Raw genomic sequence first — 18,562 nt, 5'->3', positions numbered from 1 at the left:
TCAGTTTAAGAAAGAAAAGAAGAGTGTGGATTTAGCCAAGAGAAGATTGGGGCATTAACAGGAAAGCCAGCTGCAGCCGAGTCACGTCACACAACTAATCAATCTGAAACGTTGATAGCAAAAGCAATGCTTACTGCTGCTGTCGAAGGTTGTTTTTAAAGGGAGTATGTGCATGCTGCCTTGAGGCAGCAACAGGATCTGCACCCAGAAACCTTGTAATTTTGTTATTTCGTGAAAAACATATATACTTGATCCTCAGAAGGCTGACGATGTATTATGAATGATAGGAAAACAAGACCAGACTAAACAGAATTAGTTGCAAATAAACCTACACGCAAACCAATGAGGGAACATTTAAGGTGTTTTTTTGTTTTTGTTTTGCTGTTTAATTTTCACTTCACATTCCCCCCCCCCCCCCCCCCCCGCCCCCCCGTTTATTTAAGACTCCAAATTTAAGACTCCCTCCTCTTTAAGACCCAGTTTTCTCAGATTTTCTTTTCCTAACATCTCTAACTTGACCCCCATTTTAAGACTACATGTACAGTGTCCCTCCTTTTTAAGACTTTTAAGATTTCTCACGTCATAAAAAGAGGGTTCCATTTAACTTTATTTTCCCATTGGTGGTGGAAGTGGGGGGCATTCCTTGAGCTAGCAGCAACAAGAGTCGCGCTCTTCATCATCAGAAGGAAAGAACTTCTTTTTTGTCTGAGTTGCATTACAGGGTTTGACTGGCTTCTTTCCAGGGATAATCATCTTTTATCACCTAGTGTTGGAGAAAGTATTGATGTCCTATGCACTCTTGTTTCTTGGTAACTCTTCTCTTTACCGCCTGTTTAGTTTCTGCATATCTGTGCGTGAGCGTGCATATGTGCACAATTCTGTGTGTGTGGGTGTGTGTGCGCGCATGTGTGTGTGTGTGTTTTTTTGGTGTGTATGTGTGTGTGTGTGTGTGTGTGTGTTGGTGTGTCTGTGTTTGTGTGTGTGTGTGTGAGTGTGTGTGTGTGTGTGTGTGTGTGTGTTGGTGTGTCTGTGTTTGTGTGTGTGCGTGTGTATGTGTGTGTGTATGTGTGTGTGTGTGTGTGTGTCTGTATGTGTGTGTGTGTGTGTGTGAGTGAATGAAGGGGAGAGAGAGTGAATGCCTGTAATCCCAGTTGAGAAATGTGTGATCATATCCAGTTACTCTTGCTTAGTTTCCTCTTTCCCAGACTCAATTTTCTTCTAGTTTCATCCCTTTCCGTTTCCAAACTCTTGTCCAGAACCAACTGCCAGCCTCTGTCCCGACCGATACCCACCATCAAACACCATTAGCAGGCTGCGGTGCTGTAGCCAAGCTGTAATTTGCTTGCACACTGCTTTTAAAAGATTCAGTGGCATACCCCGCCTCCGGGCGATCCTGGCGGAAGTTATTGATTTATCGATCCTAATCTATTCTTCTTACACCACTGGGGGTTGGGAGGGGGTTCGTCTACCCTTTTTGGCTCACGTAAGTGTAGCCTATGCGATCGTAACTTTGTCTGTCTGTGCGTGCGTGCGTGCGTGCGTGCGTGCGTCTGTGCGTGTGTATGTCTGTGGTAGAAACTCTAACATTTGAACACGTCACATTACATTGACGTCACATTATGACGTAAGAGGGTTAGACGTCACGCGAAGGAAGTACTGACAGTCTCGGTCATTATTATTTTGAGCGCGCCGAGACTAGTTGGCAGTCGTGTCCTTGTAAGTAGGCTACATGCAGACAGACAGATCTAGATCTAGTGTCTCGCTTTCTTGCACAGTTTCACCTATGCTCGTTCTGTGTGTGTGTGTGTGTGTGTGTGTGTGTGTGTGTGTGTGTGTGTGTGTGTGTGTGTGTGTGTGTGTGTGTGTGTGTGTGTGTGTGTGTGACGGAGTGATTGAGTTTGTGTTACTGTTTGTCGATTTCTTACGTGAGCCTTGATGGCTTCGCCTCTTGTTATATTTTTTTTTGTTGCTCCGCACTCTCCTTTCCGACGGACATGATGGTGATTTCATTGTGTGTGGTGGTGAGAGGGAGCCATCCCATAAACTTCTTGATTTGAAAGTGTGTTTTTCGTCTTTTTCTGGGAATGGGGGGCCAATATGTTACGTTAAGATGCTTTTGGAAGAGGGGATATTGGATGAGATGGGTTGGAGGATGTATTAGATGTTTTAAAGGGTGTTGCTGATGTACTGTCACCTCGGAACCTTCAATGTTTTTAAAAGACTTGATTTTGTTTTTTTGCATGCAACATTACACTCCTCTCCCTTATTGCATACATGTATTCATACACATAGAAACGCACACCCACGTTCACACACACACACACACACACACACACAAACACAACCCCCCCCCCCCCCCCCCCATTCCCCTCACCACTACTTAATTCTAACACGAAACACTCAAGACTTTGAAACTTGCAACCTCTCTAAATGGCACCTCAACATCTCTGTGTTACAGTGGCGATGGGGCAGGATGTTCAGATCCACGGGCCCAGCGACACGGCCATGCAGGTGAACGGAGAGACGGAGCTGCTGTGCCAGGTGTTTATCACGGACAAGAACGGCTCGGAGAGAAGCCCCGTCACCCAGCCCTTCAACGTCACATGGTACTTCAAGCCAGAAAACTCCAACAACAGCAGGGTAAGCTGTCAACATGGCAAACTGAGACTTGAATAGTTGTCAGTGACAGTGCCCAAGAGTTTTGTATGCAAATTGAACATTCACACAAATACATGCTGACGTGCAACGCAGTAGACTTTATGCAGGGAAGGGGGAAACACTCTTCTGCTTCTAGCATCCCCCTCTTTAGCGCTAGGGGGCACTAACACAGAACCAGTAAGTAGACCAATCAGTGACCGCTGGGCAGTGTGAGATAGTGTCACTTCCCATTCCTTTGTTTAACCAGAATCCTGGTATCTGTAGTCGTGGAGTTTTCTCTCTGGGTTTGTTTCGTTGTTCAACTTGGCCACTTCACTCACCTGTTTCCTTTAGTCTACCATCAATTGACTTTGTCTTTCGCGTCAACAGGAAACTTTGTCAAGGTGTGTGTCCTGCTTTAATTCACACACTCTGTGAGAATTCTGGCATTAATAAAATGGCGTGTTGGAGTACTTGGACATTCCTTCTGCGAGTGCGAGTGTTTCTGGCGTGACATCAAGTCGTAACAGGATCCGCGGATTTTCACCTTGTTTCTTAACCATTATTCAAAATGAAGCAGAGAATTGCCTTGTGTGTTGCCACCAGGTGGTGCTGACGTTCATCAGCGACAAGGGCAACAACTACACGGTGTCCACCAACGCCAGCAAGTACCAGTCCACACAGAAGTCGGCGGTGGGACTACGGATCATGCACGGCAACCTGACGGATGCTGGACTCTACACCTGTCACCTGGACGCTCCGAACCAGAACTCTGACGGCTATGGCGCACACGTCATGGTCATTGGTCAGTTGTGTCAACTTTTTTTTAGCTTGATTTAACACCTCTCAGTCATTGTGTTTTGTGATCTGCAAGGCTGCACAGTGTAACAGCCAGACCCCTTATTTTTGACTCACATGCGAAGCAAAAGTGAGTCTATGTACTCACCCGAGTCGTCCGTCCGTCCGTCCGGCCGTCCGGAAAACTTTAACGTTGAATATTTCTTGGACACTATTCAGTCTATCAGTACCAAATTTGGCAAGATGGTGTATGATGACAAGGCCCCAAAAAACATACATAGCATCTTGACCTTGCTTCAAGGTCAAGGTCGCAGGGGCCATAAATGTTGTCTAAAAAACAGCTATTTTTCACATTTTCCCCATTTTCTCTGAAGTTTTTGAGATTGAATACCTCACCTATATATGATATATAGGGCAAAGTAAGCCCCATCTTTTGATACCAGTTTGGTTTACCTTGCTTCAAGGTCAAGGTCACAGGAGCTCTTCAAAGTTGGATTGTATACATATTTTGAAGTGACCTTGACCCTGAACTATGGAAGATAACTGTTTCAAACTTAAAAATTATGTGGGGCACATGTTATGCTTTCATCATGAGACACATTTGGTCCCATATGATCAAGGTCAAGGTCACTTTGACCCTTATGAAATGTGACCAAAATAAGGTAGTGAACCACTAAAAGTGACCATATCTCATGGTAGAAAGAGCCAATAAGCACCATTGTACTTCCTATGTCTTGAATTAACAGCTTTGTGTTGCATGACCTTGGATGACCTTGACCTTGGGTCAAGGTCACATGTATTTTGGTAGGAAAAATGTGTAAAGCAGAAGGTCAAGCATGTGAGTCGTATGGGCTTGCCCTTCTTGTTAGGACTTGAACTCATGATGTTGTTGTTTTAGATGCACACATGCCACTCTGTGGAGCTTGGGGGAAGGGGGTTGGGATGGATAAAATTGGATTTCAAGCATTAGATGCATTACATTTGCAGCCTAGTTATTCTACCAAATGCACGAGGTAGGATGCAGGGGTAGAAACTCTTGCAAACATTTTTGCTCGTTAAACTCTTATTTGTCCATGAAGAGCGGCATACACATGTATGCTGTAATGTGTGCATCTTCTCGCTAGCAGGCAGACGCTCACCCTCCCCCCCCCCCCCCCCCATACACACACAAACATACGCAAAAAACCACCTCCACCAAGTACAAGAGACAATAGTCATGCAGTTTTACAGATTCTCTGATGCCAATGCATGTACCGTAAACTACCTTGTATATGCCCAGTATCGAGTAAACGCCCACCCCCTACTTTTGGTCAAATTCTGCGCACAGGGTACTGTACCTAGTAAACGCCCATCCCCCATTTTTGATCATTTCAGTGAAGGGAATTTTTTTAATTTTTTTTAATTGTTAATCGAAAGTAAAGCAACAAGATTTCCTTCGTGGTTTGCTTGCAGAAATCTCTGTGTGTGTGTGTGTGTGTGTGTGTGTGTGTGTGTGTGTGTGTGTGTGTGTGTGTGTGTGTGTGTGTGTGTCTGTGTCTGTGTGTGTGTGTGTGTGTGTGTGTGTGTGTGTGTGTGCGTGTGTATGTGTGTGTGTCTGTGTGTGTGTGTGTGTGTGTGTGTGTGTGTGTGTGTGTGTGTGTGTGTGTGTGTGTGTGTGTCTGTGTGTGTCTGTGTGTGTCTGTGTGTAAAAGAGAGGACAGTTTTGTGCAATAACGCATCCTTTTGAACACTTCCATGCCAAGTGACCAAAATATTGTTAGTCTAGCAGAGGAAACGCACCTGCAAAGGGTATAGTACCTAGTAAACGCCCACTCCCAACTTTTGGTCAATATTGATGCATAGGGTGGGCGTATAAAAGGTAGTTTACGGTACATGTACAGCGGAACCCCCCTTTTAAGACCTCCAATAATCTGAGAAAATCAGGTCTTAAAAAGGAGGGAGTCTTAAATTGGGGGGTCTTAAAAGGGGGTTCCACTGTATTGACATAAAACAAGCATGGTATGCACCCTGAAAGTACCTTCTATCCTCAAAAACACAAAGCATCAAACATGCAAATCCTCTCTGTCCAGACAACCCGATCTGTTTCAACGAGAACAAGGACGTGGATTACCGCCAGAACATTACCCTTCGCTGCAGCGTCAATTTCCGTGGTTACCAGCCACCCTTCGTGTACTGGCGCATGGGCATGATGAAGCTCAACTCCAGCACAGAGTTCGTCAACAACACCTTCCTTAACGAGACGCTGGTCATGAAGGCTGACGAGCACATGAACGGCTACCTGTACCACTGCCACGTCGAGTACGTGGGGCTGCTGCAGATTGAGTGCCCGTCCTACCCTCTGGTCGTCGTCTACAGTGAGTTCACTTCTTTTTGGGTTTTCTTTAGATTTATTTATCCCAGGGAAGCTGGAGGTATCCCGTGAACGCTATACTGTAATCGATTTGAGAAATGTGCATACCGAATAATACATGATAAAGAAGGATTCTTTGTGCCCGAAAATGGGCCACAGTTGGAGATGGAAGTTCACCAAAAATTGGGACCATACTAACAAAAATACGGTGGGTAAAATTGGCGCCCCCATTTTTTGAGCAAACGCCACCCAAGGCCGCTTTGGACGGGTAGAAATTCTGTACTTTCCAAGTCTATTTGTGTGTGGTTGTTCAAGACTATGGATAAAGCTCGCGTGAGAAGATTACGTCACGGTCAAAAGTCTTTGACGTCAATTATTGCATCATGACGTCATGCCTCCCTGTAGTCTTTCTCTCTCGCGCGGTGTGTGTGTTTGTGTTCATTTTGTGCACATGTGTTAGTGTTACTGTTTGTGTGTGTGTGTGTGTGTGTGTGTGTGTGTGTGAACACGCGTGCATGAGTCTGTACTCGTGTGTGTGTGGTGTGTGTGTGTGTGTGTGTGTGTGTGTGTGTGTGTGCGCACGCGTGCATGAGTCTGTACTCGTGTGTGTGTGTGAGTGTGTGTGGTGTGTGTGTGTATGTGTGTGTGTGTGTGTATTTGTGTGTGTGTGTGAGTGTGTGCGCACGCGTGCATGAGTGAGTCTGTACTCGTGTGTGTGCGCACGCGTGTATGCATGAGTCTGTACTCGTGTGTGTGTGGGGTGTGTGTGTGTGTATTTGTGTGTGTGTGTATTTGTGTGTGTGTGTGCGCGCATGCGTGCATGAGTCTGTACTCGTGTGTGTGTGTGTGTGGTGTGTGTGTGTGTGTGCATAAGTGTATGTGTGTGCGTGTATATGTGTTTGTAAAGGTGTGTATGTCCGTCTGGCCATATGTGCGTATGGGTGTGTGTTTTGTGTCTATGGGAAGTTTTTGTGAGAGAGTGAGTGAGTGCGTGTGAGTGAGTGTGTGTATGTGTGCGTGTGTGACTTGGGTGTGTGTGTGTGTGTGTGTGTGTGTGTGTGTGTGTGTGTGTGTGTGTGTGTGTGTGTGTGTGTGTGTGTGTGTAAGAAAGACTGAGAGAGAGGGAGAAAGAGTGTGTGTGTGTGTGAATGTGTGTGTGCATGAGTTTGTGTGTATGTTTGTGTGTGTATGAGTGTGTATATGTGTTTGTTTGTAAAGGTGTGTGCGTCCGTCTGTCTATGTGCGTATTTGTTTGTTTGCTTAACGCCCAGCCGACCACGAAGGGCCATAATTATCAGGGCGGTGCTGCTTTGAGACTAGTAAAGTGCGCCACACACAAGGCAGAAGTCGCAGCACAGGCTTCATGTCTCACCCAGTCACATTATTCTGACACCGGACCAACCAGTCCTAGCATGCACTACAACCCCATAATGCCAGACGCCAGGCGGAGCAGCCACTAGATTGCCAATTTTAAAGTCTTAGGTATGATCCGGCCTGGGTTCTAACCCACGACCTCCCGATCACGGGGCGGACGCCTTATCACTAGCCCAACCGTGTATGTGCGTATGAGTGTGTGTTTTGTGTGTATGAGATTTGTGTGAGTCAACGTGTGAGTGTGTGTGTGTGTGTGTGTGTGTCTGCGGGTGTGTGCGTGCGTACATGCGTGCCTATGTACATGTGTGTGTGTGTGTGTGTGTGGGGGGGGTGTCTGTTTGTATGGGTGTGTGTCTGTTTGTATAAGAGAGAAAAAGAGAGAGAGAGAGAGAGAGTGGGTGGGTGGGTGGGTGTTTGTACGTGTGCGTAAGTGTATGTGTGTGTATGTGTGTTTGTTTATATGTGCGTATGGGGGTGTGTTTTGTGTGTATGAAGTGTGTGTGAGAGAGTGAGTGAGTGCGTGTGAGTGAGTGTGTATGTGTGTACGTGTGTAACTTGGGGTATGTGTGTGTGTGTGTGTGTGTGTGTGTGTGTTCGTGTGTGTTAGAGAGAGAGAGAGAGAGAGAGAGAGAGAGAGAGAGAGAGAGAGAGAGGTTTGTCTTTCGCTGGGGTATGCAGTGCCTTGGCGTTGCACATCTACTTAATTTATTTATTTATTTATTAAAGAATTTTTTATTTGTTTCATTTGTTTATTTATTTATATATTTATTTACTTGTGTATTTATTGCGCTCCACTGTAGCAGCTTGGCTTTTGTTAAGATCCTGTGTCTTTTGAGATTTTTGACTCACGTTAGTAACCAGGCTGTCTCGATGGCAGCCTGGCTGGTCCAGACAAAAAAATTAACGCTGAAGTGTGATAAGTAGGAAATTATTGTTTGCTTGAACGTTTATGAAGCAAAAGTTAGTTATACCATCATTTGGTCTAGTTGTCTTCCTTTGAGAACATTATGCTGTCTTCTTATATTCTGTTTGAATAACTTTTGGCAGCATATCTGCTGAGGGTTGCATTTATACATAAAAAAAAGGATGCTGAACAAAATGGTATTGTCTGTGTGTAGAGCCACCAAAGATCAGCTCCCTAGTGGTGACGCCAGTGGCGGGTCGTGACCACACCCGCATACCCCTGGGTTCCCAGGTGAGACTGCAGTGCTCGGCGGACGGCCACCCCTACCCCATCTACTCCTTCCACTTCCGACCGTGGAGCAACCCCAGCAGTCGCCGCGAGCTGTCCAGCCACAACTTCTACATCATCACGTCCTTCCAGCCCCAGGACCAGGGAACCTACATCTGTTTCGCCATGAACGAGATCAAGGACCGCTCGCACTACGACACCAAGAACGTCACCCTCCTTCTGCAGGGTGAGAATACACAATATTTATTGCCCAAGGTTGCAAATTTGTCCTGACATCGCAGTTACAATTTTCGTTCAATCCACCCAAGCAATCCAAAACGCATGCGAATCAACAATATCAATTAAAATACAAACACAAACATTGTCAACATGATCATTTTGATTCCATAACCTCCTCTCGTATCATTATTACCGCAACACGGTGGCCTAGTGGTAAGGCGTCCGCCCAGTGAGCGGGAGGTCGTGGGTTTGAACCCCGGCCGGGTCATACCTAAGACTTTAAAACTGGCAATCTAGTGGCTGCTCCGCCTGGCGTCTGGCATTATGGGGTTAGTGCTAGGACTGGTTGGTCCGGTGTCAGAATAATGTGACTGGGTGAGACACGAAGCCTGTGCTGCGACTTCTGTCTTGTGTGTGGTGCACGTTATATGTCAAAGCAGCACCGCCCTGATATGGCCCTTCGTGGTCGGCTGGGCGTTAAGCAAACAAACAAACAAAAATCTCATATCATTACGGATTTGCGACCCATGCACGCACACACGCTTAATTGAAATTGCTTCAAAACTGCTACCCTAGCTAGTCAAGCCAGTCATACACAAAGTAGAGACTGCCAGGACATGAATGCATTCATGCTTATTGCTTTTTATAGACAGCATTAGGAAAACTAACTCAGTTTTCATGAGTCTGTTACTGTGCGACTTCCAGAGATGTACAGTTGTACAACCAATCTTGCAGATTAGACATGTAGATCACAACAATGAATGTCTTAATTGCTTTTCATTATCAGTCTGTAGTGCACTGGTTTTGTAACCAGTTTGTAGCTATTAGCCTGGGAATGAGATGCAGTTAATTGGCTGTGGATTTTTCTGAAATGTCCCAAGTCAGTGTTCGATGCAGGCTCTAAGTGGATGGAATCGTACCACCCCCATGTGCAAACACATGCAAAAATACCAATGCACATGTTGAAGGTACAGACATTCTAGCGGAAGTCTATAGACTTGAAAACACACAGATACCTACCACACACACCCTCAAGGAGCACATCATTCTGACCACTTCACAGTCTACAAAATGGCATGGCATGCAACACTCGACTCTGAGGGTGCAAAGCTGAAGACTGCAGAAGATGAAGAAGAGCACTTGTAACCAGGGATACAGTGTGCTGACTGTTGCTCACCGTGTGTTACAGAAGTGGAGTACAGTCAGCCATACTCCGTGGGCGGGGCGGGGCAGACCTGGGATTCAAACTCCATCGGCAGTGAGGCCCAGGCCCAGCAGGCAGACTCTGGAAACCAACGTACGTATGAAACATCTACTCTACTTCAAATATCTAACTTTTTTCTTGCTCTTTTAACGCTTTGCTTAAAACACTAAAGTGTGGTTTGTGACAATTACAAGAACTTTCAGATTTGTTGGGGGAAAATGTGTGTGGAATAATTCTGTGATGATCTATGCACAGTACACGAGTGTACGTGGGAGTTTCAGCCCACGAACGCAGAAGAAGAAGAAGATCTATGCACAGTTTGTTTATGCTGCTTTAATTGTTGAAGAGTTTATGGTGCTTGCGTTTGTACGTTTTTTAGCAGGCCTGTTTGACCAGAAAAAAAAATCACACACACACACAAAAAAGCGTGAAATAAATGAACACGGAGAAGGCTGTTATTGCCACAGACATTCCATGAGAGACAACAGGTCTATAAAACATGTTGACAAAAACAGCAGTCTGCCTCAGGAACTAATTTTGTTTGGGAAATAAATCAACAAAAATCTGCATGTATGGAATGTCATTTGTCAGGGGCTAATAAAAACGTGGCGTCATGGCAGCATTTTCAATGTCCTGTTGCGTGCGCTACATTCATTGTTTTTGCCTGTTATTCTGTATAGCCTGTGTCCTGCAATGTTGCGTGTGAAACAAATCAATATTTTTCTTTGACAGAACAAGAGGAACAAAGGAAAAGAGATTGAACAATCTTGTGTTTGCTCTACCTCTGTCAGAAGATTAGATGATATTTTTTTCATTTAAAAAACAAACTTTGCAAACTTCTTCTTCTTCTTCAGCGTTCCAGAATTGTCTGGTTACGTGTGAGCTCGTTTGCCCATTTGGGTTCCCCACACTATACTCTGAGAGCATACTCAGCTTCACTCCGCTTTTGTTGAGTAGGCATGCTGGGTATTTTCGTGTTTCCATAACCCACCGAACTCTGACATGGATTACAGGATCTTTTCTGTGCGCACTTGGTCTTGTGCTTGCGTGTACACACGAAGGGGGTTAAGTCACTAGCAGGTCTGCACATAAGTTGACCTGGGAGATCGGAAAAATCTCCACTCTTAACCCACCAGGCGGCAGCGACCGGGATTCGAACTCACGACCTCCTGATTAGGAGGCCGACGTCTTACCACCACGCCACTGCGCCCGTCGCAAACTTCATTTTGAACTTAGCATTGCCTTTATGATCATTTGTATTCATTTTTTCGTGCTTGTACTGAATGCCTGATTTAAAAAAAAAAATGCAGATCTTAGTGAACTCGATCTTTTGAGTTGAAGAAGGACTAGGTTATTCAATTTAATTCAATAAAACTTTATTATCTGAGTGCAACAAACAGAATTTTTTTTATTTATTTAAAACTGAAAATGTGTGGCTTGATCGTACTGAGCATGAGGTTGAATAGCTGGATTAAATCAAAAAACAAAGAGACTGCCAACGTTCCAAAATTCAGAATAAAAAAATAAGAAAGGTAGGTTGTTGGAACGTTTGTTATTGACAAAACAATACATTCACAGATATTTCGACCCAACGGTCTTTTAAGTGAACAGACAAACAAATATTCACACAAGATCTTGTTTTTTAGCTGGATTAAAGTCAACTCTGAAAACACACTCATACAAATTTATTTTGTAAGTCTGTTTGCCCCGTTTGCTGTGAATTAAAAATAAACTCTTTGCAGTATCAAATGAGAAAAACTCTTTTTCATTACAATAACACAGCCTGGTCCTTTGGTTTTCTAACAAAAAATTTTTTTAAAAAGAGGTTGCACTTGGACATTAAATTTATTTGATTTCAGAGTAGAAGAAGTGGGGGGTGGAGGAGGGGGGGTTTGTTTAAATGTATTTAAACCTAGAGGTCTAGACGATGTTCAAGAACAAATCTTTGTCAGCAAGTTTATGGGCTGTGGTAGAGTTGTATTCATGAAGGGGATCGAGGCAAGCTTACCATATGTAGCTATGTTCAGTGGAGACAATCCTTTGGCACTACAGTGAATGATAATCTCGGAGCTAAACGTTTTTGAAGAAAAAGGCATGGTATTGAGCGGTCACAGTATAAACAGCCCTTTCGTTTCAAAAACATGCAGATATGAGATCATCATTCACTGTAGCACGAACAATGTCTCTACTGGTAAATCCCACTCAACTATATACAGCGCGAACCCTCCTTTTAAGACCTAGAAAAAAACTGAGAAAATCAGGTCTTAAAAAGGAGGGAGTCTTAAAATGGGGGTAAATTTACTGAGGTTATGAATAAAAAGTCTGAGTAAACAGGGTCTTAAAAGGGAGGGAGTCTTATATTGGGAGGGGGGGGGGGGGGGGGTCTTAAAAGGGGGGTTCCACTGCATAGCTAGCTTGCCTCACCTTCAAGAAAGACAACTCTTCCACAGTCCACGACATTCCCAACAGAGTTCTTCCAGAATTGATCTCTTCTATGTTTTGGCTGTTCGTTCTGTCAGCTCTTGATATTTCAATCTGTGTGTGTGCGTTCCAGCCTCTCGGCCTTCCTTTCCCTCCACCACTGGCAGTCACAATATCTGTGAGTCTTTGCCCGTCTCTTCCTCTGTGTGGAGCATCTCTTCCTCATGTACTTTACTCAAACTGTGAGACTGTCGGTAGTTTACTCAAACTGTGAGACTGTCGGTAGTTTACTCAAACTGTGAGACTGTCGGTACTTTACTCAAACTGTGAGACTGTCATTAACTGAGGGGTATTGGACGATTCCCAGCTTCCAGATTGCGCATCCCCAGATCTAACCCATGTGTATCTTAACATGACGTGACCCAAGAGCCTTTAGTCTTTCTGTCTGCATGTCTATATAAACCCCTGAGTTCTCATTACACACACCTCTCAGATGACTGCATGTCTATATAAACCCCTGAGTTCTTGTTACACACACCTCTCAGATGACTGCATGTCTATATAAACCCCTGAGTTCTCATTACACACACCTCTCAGATGACTGCATGTCTATATAAACCCCTGAGTTCTCATTACACACACCTCTCAGATGACTGCATGTCTATATAAACCCTTAAGTTCTCATTACACACACCTCTCAGATGACTGCATGTCTATATAAACCCTTAAGTTCTCATTACACACACCTCTCAGATGACTGCATGTCTATATAAACCCCTGAGTTCTCATTACACACACCTCTCAGATGACTGCATGTCTATATAAACCCCTGAGTTCTCATTACACACATCCCTCTCAGATGACTGCATGTCTATATAAACCCCTGAGTTCTCATTACACACACCTCTCAGATGACTGCATGTCTATATAAACCCCTGAGTTCTTGTTACACACACCTCTCAGATGACTGCATGTCTATATAAACCCCTGAGTTCTTGTTACACACACCTCTCAGATGACTGCATGTCTATAGAAACCCCTGAGTTCTCATTACACACACCTCTCAGATGACTGCATGTCTATAAACCCCTGAGTTCTTGTTACACACACCTCTCAGATGACTGCATGTCTATATAAACCCTTAAGTTCTCATTACACACACCTCTCAGATGACTGCATGTCTATATAAACCCCTGAGTTCTCATTACACACACCTCTCAGATGACTGCATGTCTATATAAACCCCTGAGTTCTCATTACACACACCTCTCAGATGACTGCATGTCTATATAAACCCCTGAGTTCTCATTACACACACCTCTCAGATGACTGCATGTCTATATAAACCCCTGAGTTCTTGTTACACACACCTCTCAGATGACTGCATGTCTATATAAACCCCTGAGTTCTTGTTACACACACCTCTCAGATGACTGCATGTCTATATAAACCCCTGAGTTCTCATTACACACACCTCTCAGATGACTGCATGTCTATATAAACCCCTGAGTTCTTGTTACACACACCTCTCAGATGACTGCATGTCTATATAAACCCCTGAGTTCTCGTTACACACACCTCTCAGATGACTGCATGGTTGGTATGTACATTCACCTGGATGAAAACTTTTCATTAAACTTTTGAAGCTGTACGGCTGTAGTTATTAGCTTTAAAAATCTGTTAATTAATTGGCACACTTCAACACTCTTCTGAATGATTACTGAACGGGTATGCGCTTTATTTATTGGTTTTTTTTCATTTAATGAAACACAGTACATTCTGACTACTTATTTTATTTCTTGATAAACACCAGCATTATGCTGAGAATAAATAAATATCTCAGTTTTCTATAATTTTGATTTCTTACAGTGGAGTCCAGCTATAACGAACCTGGGTATAACGAAATCCCGCTTTTAACGAACTGCCATTGATTTCCCGGCAGACAGCCTTCTATTTCTTACTTGTTACTTTCCAGCTACAACGAACCTTTTGAACTCATTTGCATAACGAACCCCTCTTATAACAAACACGTTTTCATCGCCCCAGAGCCGTTTTGTCTCTAAAAGTCACAAGGCTACAACGAACTGATGTCAATAACTGTCTCCAAAGACAAAAATACACAAACACAAGTGCACATCGCATGATGAGCGAACTCTGAACAAACAGCAAGAGGTGCACGGAACAGCCACCGCCGCTGTGTTTTCACTATTCCAATCAGCTGCTAAGCTATGACTGTGCTCTAAAAAGTCACAAGGCTACAACGATCTGCGTGTGAGACCAGATCAAAGGCAGGTCCATTGTGATAGCTGGGTGGCCTTGTTTATAGACACTGTGACCTTCTTCCCAGGGGTCATTGACCCAGTTTTAGCTATGAGAGGTGGTTCCCCTTTATGCGAGAGGAAACACTTCCTGCCCCCGGGTCACTCCCGGGTCAGTGACCGAGTTTAACCTATGGGGAGTTTAACCTATGGGGCGGTCTCTTTGATGTCTTGAGAGGAAACTTGGCCAGGGTAGTACATGCACCAGAACTGGTGGACACCATGAAATCGGAGATTGATCAGAATGTACATATGTACATGCTTGTACACGACTTTTTAAATTTTACTTCTAAAATTGTGACAGTAAAGTGAACATTTGAACTATGCCTCTATGGATTATGTTATGAAGCTGTTGAAAATATGCAGAGATTGTACTCTCCAAGGAAAGATCGATGGGACGATCATTTGAAGGTGAGTGGGAAAACTTGTCTTAAGGCCATTTAGGGTTGAAAACTCTACAGCGAATTACTGATATAACGAACTAAAATGTATCTCCCTTGAGATTCGTTGTACCCGGACTCCACTGTACATTTGAGACATTAAATTCTCTTAACTGTGGAGGTAATTGTCTTATAGTCTTTTGTGACACAATGCGTAGCACAAGTATTTTTAATCTTTATGGTTGTGAATTTGATTAAAGTGCATGTTAGTCTCAAATGGTTTTAGTTTGTATTTATTGAATTGGTTTTACTGACCTTTAGCTGTTTGAACTTTTATGTCTGCCTCTTTTGCCCACCTGTAAAAACTAACTTTTCTGTAGTCTGCATGCACACATAACTAATCAGTGAACAAGTTATTGAAAATAGGGAAAGAAAGTTGAAAATTAGTAGTCAGAAACAAGCAAATTACTGCTAAAAAAATACCTTTTTGCCTTTTTAGATTCCCGTAATTCAGTTTGTTGAAATCAATGCCTTGGTTTCCAGATTGAAAATAGGGAAAGAAAGTTGAAAATTAGTAGTCAGAAACAAGCAAATTACTGCTAAAAAAATAACTTTTTGCCCTTTAGATTCCCGTAATTCAGTTTGTTGAAATTATGCCTTGGTTTCCAGTTGAGAATGTTAGAAAGTGATGCTGTGTGGAACGTTTAGTTTTGTGAGTGTAACCCGGCCATCCCATACCAGTGTGCAGAACCCACTTTGTTGTGTGGAACGTTTAGTTTTGTGAGTGTAACCCGGCCATCCCATACCAGCTAGTGTGCAGAACCCATTTTGTTGTGTGGAACGTTTAGTTTTGTGAGTGTAACCCGGCCATCCCATACCAGTGTGCAGAACCCACTTTGCTGTGTGGAACTTTTAGTTTTGTGAGTGTAACCCGGCCATCCCATACCAGTGAGCAGAACCCACTTTGTTGTGTAAAATTTAGTCTTTCGGTTTGTTCCACTTTCCACACATATTTTCCTACTTTCTTCCTGCAGATTCTTTCCTTCAGTCTACATTGTCAGATATATACTCGGGCCATATGTATATTATGGCACTGTAAAGTCACAACGCAAACATATTGTCCGCTAGTTTTAATAAACTTTGTTCTGTAGACGTAGTCACTTAAGTGTAACTGTATTTGAAATGAATGGGGTATGATTGTGCCAAGTCAGAGTTCGCTTGCGACAAGAGATTCGGGATGCACATGAATTTTTTCATAGTCGTGGTTGAATGAATTTTGAATATTCAGCTTTCAGATCTTGAACTTATATCCCTGCCTGTGTAAGTTTTCACAAGGTACATGTTTTTCTATCTATACTAACAGCTTGAGGAGCATTCTCGCACTCTGGCCATGATATAAAGGAATAGAAATACCATACAGACATTTCCTTTGCGATTGACTTCTGACCGGTGCATCCTAAAGTACGGCATTGACACTGTTTGCTTTGTTTTGCATCAGATGTGATGATAAGTGAATGATGGAATGGCATGGGTGTGTTTCAGTCTCGCCCTACGCTATAGGAGCGGTGATCAGTGCATGACGGAATGCCATGTGTGTGTTTCAGTCTCGCCCTACGCTATAGGAGCTGTGATCAGTGCATGATGGAATGGCATGTGTGTGTTTCAGTCTCGCCCTACGCTATAGGAGCGGTGATAAGTGAATGATGGAATGGCATATGTGTGTTTCAGTCTCGCCCTACGCTATAGGAGCGGTGATCAGTGCAGCTCTGGCTGTCATCCTCATCATCGTTTTCATCGTCATCGCCACGCGCGTGAAGGTCAGTCAATTCTTCCACATCAATTTTATTTCAGTGAGGTGTTTTATGATACATTTTCAGGAATAAACTTGCTAGAACAGTGAGTTAAAATGTGCGTTGTTAGTGATATTTAGCAGTCATCAAAAAACAAGAATTGTAGGTTATTGGAACGTTTAATAAAAGACAAAAACAAAACGTTACGTAAATCACCCACTCACATCCCCTGACCCTTGTTAACCCAGCCCACTCACTCAGTGTAAACGTGGGCTAGTCATAAAGCTCAGAAATCTAAATTTCTGGGGGGAAAACAGAAAAAACAAAATAATTATAAGACCTTTTTTTTAATTATCAGGCATGAAAAGAACCGGAGGTGAAAAAAGAGGAAAATAAAGTGGGGGCCTGGGGGCCGCAGTAGGCCCCCAGTGGGGTCGAGGGGCAACACCCCTTGTGGGGGCCAGGGGGCAAAGCCCCCTGAAGCTGAAGGGGTTTCAGCATTTCTGAGCCTTAAAATGGGCATATTTATATATACACAAGCTTTATAAGGCCCCCTGAAACTGAAGGGGCTGTAGACATTTCAAAATCTGAAATTGGCATTAATAACCATACATACGCACAAGCTTGCATGGGGCCCTTGAAAATATAGGGGCTCTAGCTTTTCAAAATATTGAAATGGGTATTAAATTGTTAGCTTGTATGAGGACCCCTTTGAAAACACTAAATTGGAATCTAAAAAGATTATAAAGAATATCAGTATTATTGACAGTGACACACAATTCTCACAGAAATTTAAGCAAGACAAAGACATGCTCAAACATAGCATTTTGTTGTTCATGTCTGTCATAACATACACACGATTGTTAGTACTTTTAACACACAAACAGTGATGACAACACATATAATCATGCAATTTACTTTGCACAATGCAGCTCCCTTGTAGCTTAATATATTATCCTCACTTTCATATCCTCAGTCCAATTGATCCAGGGTAGAAATCAGGCTATTTTCAAAAGTTTCATCCAGTCTAGTAAATGTACAATGCAAGGAAGTTCCGCTTGTGGCACTTTGTGTCAAGGTGTGCCTGAAGTGCCACGAACCCACAACTGCCGTACTTCAATGTGACGAATGTCTTCGTTCATGTATGCGACACAGAATGCCTTGCCTCTCACCTCCACTTTCCTGATAACGTCGCCAATACGACAGCCATCGTATTCTCGGTCAAGCCAGTTCCACCTCCAATCGTTCTTCAGTCCTTCTATGATCCGATTCGCGGCCCCACGCTGTTGAAATCGCCACATTTCATCTGTTAGAGGGTCATCGCAAACTTTGGAAACCTCCGAATTTCCAAGAGAAAAATTTGTTCAAGCGCGGCAGGAAGTGAAGAAAGGCTCGAATCGATCCGTTTGCGGACTCGGCAATTTACGGTTTATCCAATTGTCTGTTGAGCAGTGGCGGGGGTAACGCTTGCCACGTCTTTCGTTTTGCCTCTTTCTTTGGGGGGTCTTCTTTTTTTTTCCGGCGGAAATTTAAAAAAAAAGCGAAAGTGTGACAAAAAAAGGGCGGAAATTCCGCTGAAAAGAGAAAGTTTTCATGCCTGATTTACACCACGTCGACCCAGTGTTCTTTGAAGTAGACAGACAGACAGACAGACAGACAGACAGACAGACAGACAGACAGACAGACAGACAAATGCTAATGATGCAAATAATGAACTTGTCTCAAAATCGTTGATGATACTCACTTGCAAGAAGCCAGTCAGGTAATCATTGGCAGTAATTCAATCAGTATGGCAAAAGGAAGCTTTGCAGGTTGGATGAATGAATGCAAAACAATTTGTTATATGCAGTGGTCACAACTTCAATGCTTTAACGGTGTG

At 43.5% G+C, this 18,562-nt stretch overlaps 1 protein-coding gene across 2 annotated transcripts in view; it reads left to right on the top strand.

The window, feature by feature from the left end:
• The window catches only part of LOC138974169 (fibroblast growth factor receptor 3-like), a 105,757-nt gene that overhangs the window by 70,358 nt on the left and 16,837 nt on the right, over nucleotides 1-18,562 (top strand). The window contains exons 2-8 of one of the 2 annotated variants that reach the window (XM_070346871.1): nucleotides 2,459-2,640; nucleotides 3,244-3,442; nucleotides 5,505-5,789; nucleotides 8,278-8,577; nucleotides 9,760-9,867; nucleotides 12,329-12,373; nucleotides 16,622-16,710. In XM_070346871.1, the coding sequence (XP_070202972.1) occupies nucleotides 2,459-2,640; nucleotides 3,244-3,442; nucleotides 5,505-5,789; nucleotides 8,278-8,577; nucleotides 9,760-9,867; nucleotides 12,329-12,373; nucleotides 16,622-16,710 (1,208 nt within the window). The remainder of the gene's footprint in view (nucleotides 1-2,458; nucleotides 2,641-3,243; nucleotides 3,443-5,504; nucleotides 5,790-8,277; nucleotides 8,578-9,759; nucleotides 9,868-12,328; nucleotides 12,374-16,621; nucleotides 16,711-18,562) is intronic. The other variant, XM_070346872.1, reaches the window with a different exon arrangement.

Source organism: Littorina saxatilis, linkage group LG8 (genome assembly GCF_037325665.1).
Source record: "Littorina saxatilis isolate snail1 linkage group LG8, US_GU_Lsax_2.0, whole genome shotgun sequence".
Lineage (NCBI taxonomy): Eukaryota > Metazoa > Mollusca > Gastropoda > Littorinimorpha > Littorinidae > Littorina > Littorina saxatilis.
This window is presented reverse-complemented; position numbering and strand designations above follow the sequence as displayed.